At 37.6% G+C, this 6000-nt stretch overlaps 1 protein-coding gene across 2 annotated transcripts in view; it reads left to right on the forward strand.

Annotated features, from left to right (window-relative positions):
* COLEC12 (collectin subfamily member 12) overlaps positions 1 to 2286 on the forward strand; it is a 254612-nt gene extending 252326 nt beyond the window's left edge. For both annotated transcript variants that reach the window (XM_053714964.1, XM_053714965.1), the window contains exon 10: positions 402 to 2286. In XM_053714964.1, the coding sequence (XP_053570939.1) occupies positions 402 to 427 (26 nt within the window). In that variant the 3' untranslated portion in view covers positions 428 to 2286. The remainder of the gene's footprint in view (positions 1 to 401) is intronic.
* The last annotated feature ends 3714 nt before the right edge of the window (positions 2287 to 6000 follow it).

A 6000-nucleotide genomic window follows, 5' to 3' on the forward strand; every position in this document is an offset into this window, starting at 1 on the left:
TTGCTTTATTCTCTTGGTATCCTTTATTGATGGAGCAGCAATGCACTACCTGGAGCTAGCTGAACACATTGGTAAGCCATTGACACGAGGCACATATCTGCAGCCACCAATCAGCAGCTAGCTCCCGGTTCCTGGGCCTACCTAGGTATGCTTTTGAACAAAGAATATCAAGAACTAAGCAAATTAGATAATGAAATGTTGTGTTTCATATTCCTTTAATTGCAAGGTGTTTAGTGTCCCTTTAAAGTAGTATGCTTTAGAAACACTTAATTTATTCAATATTATTGCTTAATTTAACCGTATGTATGCCCCTTAAATATGTTAACTCTTTAATTCCAAAAAAGTGCTTAATTCATAAATCAACAATATTTATAATGTATTGATATTTTTTTGTTTTACAGATTCTGACATCTTTAGTGGACCCTAAATACTACAAATCTCTAAAGTTCATCCTTTTAAAGAATAAAGTATATTGGAAGCTTTCGTTGGCACCCAGTTATCTTAAAGAAACAAGCACTGAAAAAGGACCTTTAAAAATGTTTTTGTTAATGTTACTATCGATTTTTTTTTTTTTTTTTGTATAGACTGTGGATTTTGACCATTGAGAGAAAACTTCCAATATCTTTTTAGATTTCACCCTGGAAAATATTGTGATTCTCCTTCATAGCTATGCAATATCTTTCTAAAAGCATAGAATATTTTGAAATGGATTTATAACCTTTACTCAAGGCATTTTCTATTAACAAACACAAGCTACGTTATAGAAAATATACAGTTATATAGTGCAATGTTAATCACCGGAATATACTTTTAAAAGGCTTTTTTTTAAGACGTATTTTTGTAAACAATACTTGCATTATTGCATTATTTTTTTATTGTACTGTAGAATTTGAAAGCCAAAGAATACAATCACGGTACTCATTTATGAGGTAAACACTGCTCAAGAGAATTTTTATTACATGAAAAAAATATATGTTTTTGTGAATTGACAATTTAATATTAAAATATGCAAATATTGATTGTTCTTGCACATTGGTCATCTTTTGAAGACCAAACTGAATTCAAATGTTTTTATCTTGTGCCTCTTCCTTCTGAAATATCAGTATAACCCTCTTTATCAAATATGTTCCATACTGCACTGTAGTTGATCATCGGAATTAAGGAACTGTCATTCTTGCAAAATGTTTGAAAGTCACGCCCATTTTCAGAGTTTGTAGTTCACTTAAAGACTCGACTTTACCATTATCCATATATTGTATTTTTTTTATAAAAGATCAGAGAAAACATATTTGTTGCATTCAAAAGAGGTTATTTAAAGTGTGTCACAGTTCTATTGCTAAAAACAGATAACCCAGTGCAGAATAAATCTAATAAGCACTGTAATATTATGTCTACCTTATGGTTCGTCACTACAGTTGTCACTAACTTCTAATTGCCATGATATAAGGACAAGATTAGCCAAACCCCTGAGAAAGACACTTTTTCTACTGAAATGTTTGTTAAGATAAGAGGGTGTTGCTAATTGTAGATTGAGATACATTGGGAGAATAACTTTGCCTATGTTCTCTTTTTGGGAATAACTAACAGCCCATCTACCTTATAAGGCTATGATACCCTGTAGTTATGAGCTCTTGCTGTAGAATCATTAAAGGGACATGAAACCCATTTTTTCTTATATGATTTAGATAGAGCATGCCATTTTAAACAACTTTCCAATTTAAATCAATTCTATTATTTAATTTGTTTTGTTCTCTTGATATCCTTTGTTGAAAATTATACTTAGGCAGGCTCAAGAGCTTCTGATTGGTGGCTGCACATAATGCCTCATGTTATTGACTCACTCATGTGCATTGCTGTTCCTTCAAAAAAGGTTACCAAGATAATTAGGCAGATTAGATAATAGAAGTAAAATAGAAAGTTGTTTATAATTATATGTTCTATCTCAATCATAAAAGGACATTTTTGGGTTTCATGTCCCTTTAAGGCATGGATTTGCATAGACCAGGGAAACAGAAACATTTTTGCTAAATATTTGATAAACAATCCAATAATAATTGACACAGGGAAATGGAGTCAGCAATTAGATGCTATGTTCAATTACCCTGTGTGTTTGAACTCACTACCTGGCTGTGTTAGACCTCTAGTTTCTTGGATTCCTAACTCTGTGGTTTTTTTGTCCATTTATTGTTGTTTGCAATTAATTTACTTACAAACCGTGTTTTTCACCATGTGTCTTACAGTTGTTAACTGAAAGTTGAAAGTAATAAATGTAACATTTGGAGATTTCTTTATTTTATTTTTTGGCTACCATAAGTTACATAAATACCAGAACATAACAAAAGTACATATTTATAACAGTTCTCAATACCATTAAAAAACATAGTTTAATGCATGTTGCACTATGAGACCTTTTACGTGGGTGCTTTTGTAAAAGCAGCTGTAGGCCATGTGACGGAATAGGTCTGATAGAACTCTTAAAGAATGCAGTGCTATTCAATCTACAAATATTGCTTTGGCATCCAAAACTATAGCAGCTCAGGTTTAACAAAGTTCTCTGGGGCGGCATCCTATTAGCTCACAGGCTGTGCAGAGGCAATCCCTACGGAGTCCATATTTAAAGTTATATTGCTTAAACACTGCATACATTTTATACGTATGCCCTGTAAATGTTCCTCTTTAGTACTCCTGAAATCTCCAGAGGCACTGTTGCCTCAGACACCCCCTGCTGTCCTTCAAATGTACACATTCTGTTAATGGGAATGGGTAATGCATGGGAATGCATCTGCAAAGGTTAGCAATGTATTCAGGTCCCTTACAAATGGAAAATGGAAAACAGCTTCTCACTATAAAACTGATTTCCCCAATGTGTTTCCAATAACTTGTTATATTAGCTGCAGAGTATAAAATGTAAAATGTATTGGAAATAATTAAAATGTCTGTTTTTTCCAGACCAAAGCCCTAATCCATTGTTCTCCAGAACATGTCCATATAAATGGGCTGAGCCTGCAGAAATAGCAGACTATGAGGCATATCTATCAAGCGCCGTACGGAGCTTGAAGCCCTGTGTTTCTGGCGCTGCTCCATAAACTGTCCGTCTGCTCTGAGGAGGCGGACAGACATTGCCGCAATTCAACCCGATCGAATACGATCTGGTTGATTGACACCCCCTGCTAGCGGCCGCAAATCTGCAGGGGTCGGCGTTGCACCAGCAGTTCACAAGAGCTGCTGGTGCAATGCTGAATGCGGAAAGCATATTGCTCTCCGCATTCACCGAGGTCTGTCGGACATGATCCGCAATGTCGGATCATGTCCGACAGGCCTTTCATAAATAGGCCCCCTAATCTTATCTGTCTTTCTATATATTAAGACACCATTACCTTATCTCTCTACATACAATGACCAATACTTAGAGTAATTGAAAAGGAAAATGTGATTACCTATCACTTCCGTCGCCACTGGAAACTTGATTGTTGTTTGTTTCTTATTTACATAGCTATTCTATAGAGAATACTAAAATATTCATCTTTTCAGTATTAGTAGTGGTTTTAACAGAAAAAAAAATGCTATTTTACATGACAAAATAAAGGTAGGAGTTGTTTATAAACAATTTGATACAATTCAGTGAGTAAAACAGGTTGGGCCACATTACAAGTGGAGCATTATTTAACGCTCCAGCTCGAGCTCTAACTCAGCTAGAAGTAAGGTTTTTGGGCACATTGGGTATCGCACATATTGCAAGTTGAAAGTAAACTGGTTTTGCTCACACACAAACCTGAGCAAAAAAAGTGGAAAAAACCCTACCCATGCGCAAACCTGATCACATATTCTCAAGTGCTTTAACCTGACATGAAAATATGAATATTTCACATTCCAATGTTCTTCACATTGAAGAATATATTCTATTTATTCATAAATACATATTTCTATATACATTCATGTCCAAAAATATTGGCACTCCTGCATTTCTGTCAGATAATGCACCACTTTGCCCAAAACAATTATAAATGTTTAGGCATTCTCATGTTTATTTCTTTTTTTTTGTATTGGTATGACACAGAAAAAGTGGAGACAAAAAAGCCAAATCTGACATATTCCACGCAAAACTCCAAAAATGGACTTGACAAAATTATTGGCACCCTCAATTTAATATTTGGTAGCACACCCCTTGGAAAAAATAACTGAAATCAATCGCTTCCTGTAACCATCAATGAGTTTCTTACACCTCTCTACTGGAATTTTGACCCACTCTTCTTTCGCCAAATGCTCCAGGTCTCTCAGATTGGAAGGGTTCCTTTTTCTCAACTGCTGTTTTGAGATCTCTCCACAGGTGCTCTATGGGATTGAGATATGGACTTATTGCTGGCCAGTTCAGTACTCTCCAGCACTTTGTCTTAAACCATTTCTGGGTGCTTTTTGATGTGTGCTTTGGGTCATCGTCCCGCTGTAAGTCCCATGACCTCTGATGGAGACCCAACTTTCTGACACTGGGCCCTACAATACACCACAGAATTATTCTTTGGTAGTCTTCAGATTTCATAATGCTATGCACACAGTCAAGACATCCAGTGCCTGAAGCAGCAAAGCAACCCCAAAACATCAGTGAACCTCCACCATGTTTGACTGTAGGGACTGTATTCTTTTCTTTAAAAGCCTAATTTATTTTTCTGAAAACAGTAGATGGGCTTTACCAAAAAGATGTAATTTGATTTCTTCTGTCCACAGCAGATGCTCCCAAAAGGATTTTGGCTTCCTCAGGTAAGTTTTGGCAAACTCCCATCTGGCTTGGTTTCCTACCATAGCGTCCCTTTTCATTCAGATGGCGACATATAGTGCAAGTTGACAGATTTTTACCCTGTGCCTGAAGGTCAGCTTAAATTTGTATGGAAGTTGATCGAGGTTCTTTATCCACCATTCAAACAATCCGTTGTTGCAATCTTTGATACATTTTTCTCTTTCGTCCACATCCAGGGAGATTAGCTACAGTGCCATGGGCTGTAAACTTCTTGACAATGTTGTGCACAGTGGATACAGGAACATTAAGATCTTTGGAGATGGACTTGTAACCTTGAGATTGTCCATGCTTTTCCACAATATTTGCTCTCGAATCCTCAGACAATTCTTTGCTGCTCTTTCTCTTCTCCATGCTTAGGCCTAGATTTGGAGTTCGGCGGTAAAAGGGCTGTTAACGCTCCGCGGGCTTTTTTCTGGCCGCACCATAAAATTAACTCTGGTATCGAGAGTTCAAACAAATGCTGCGTTAGGCTCCAAAAAAGGAGCGTAGAGCATTTTTACAGCAAATGCAACTCTCGATACCAGAGTTGCTTACGGACGCGGCCGGCCTCAAAAACGTGCTCGTGCACGATTCCCCCATAGGAAACAATGGGGCTGTTTGAGCTGAAAAAAAACCTAACACCTGCAAAAAAGCAGCGTTCAGCTCCTAACGCAGCCCCATTGTTTCCTATGGGGAAACACTTCCTACGTCTGCACCTAACACTCTAACATGTACCCCGAGTCTAAACACCCCTAGCCTTACACTTATTAACCCCTAATCTGCCGCCCCCGCTATCGCTGACCCCTGCATATTTTTTTAAACCCCTAATCTGCCGCTCCGTAAACCGCCGCCACCTACGTTATCCCTATGTACCCCTAATCTGCTACCCCTAACACCGCCGACCCCTATATTATATTTATTAACCCCTAACCTGCCCCCCACAACGTCGCCGACACCTGCCTACACTTATTAACCCCTAATCTGCCGAGCGGACCTGAGCGCTACTATAATAAAGTTATTAACCCCTAATCCGCCTCACTAACCCTATCATAAATAGTATTAACCCCTAATCTGCCCTCCCTAACATCGCCGACACCTAACTTCAATTATTAACCCCTAATCTTCCGATCGGAGCTCACCGCTATTCTAATAAATGGATTAACCCCTAAAGCTAAGTCTAACCCTAAAATTAACTCTTATTAAATAACTTATTCCTATTTAAAGATAAA

This window comes from Bombina bombina, chromosome 5 (genome assembly GCF_027579735.1).
Source record: "Bombina bombina isolate aBomBom1 chromosome 5, aBomBom1.pri, whole genome shotgun sequence".
In the NCBI taxonomy this organism is placed as follows: domain Eukaryota; kingdom Metazoa; phylum Chordata; class Amphibia; order Anura; family Bombinatoridae; genus Bombina; species Bombina bombina.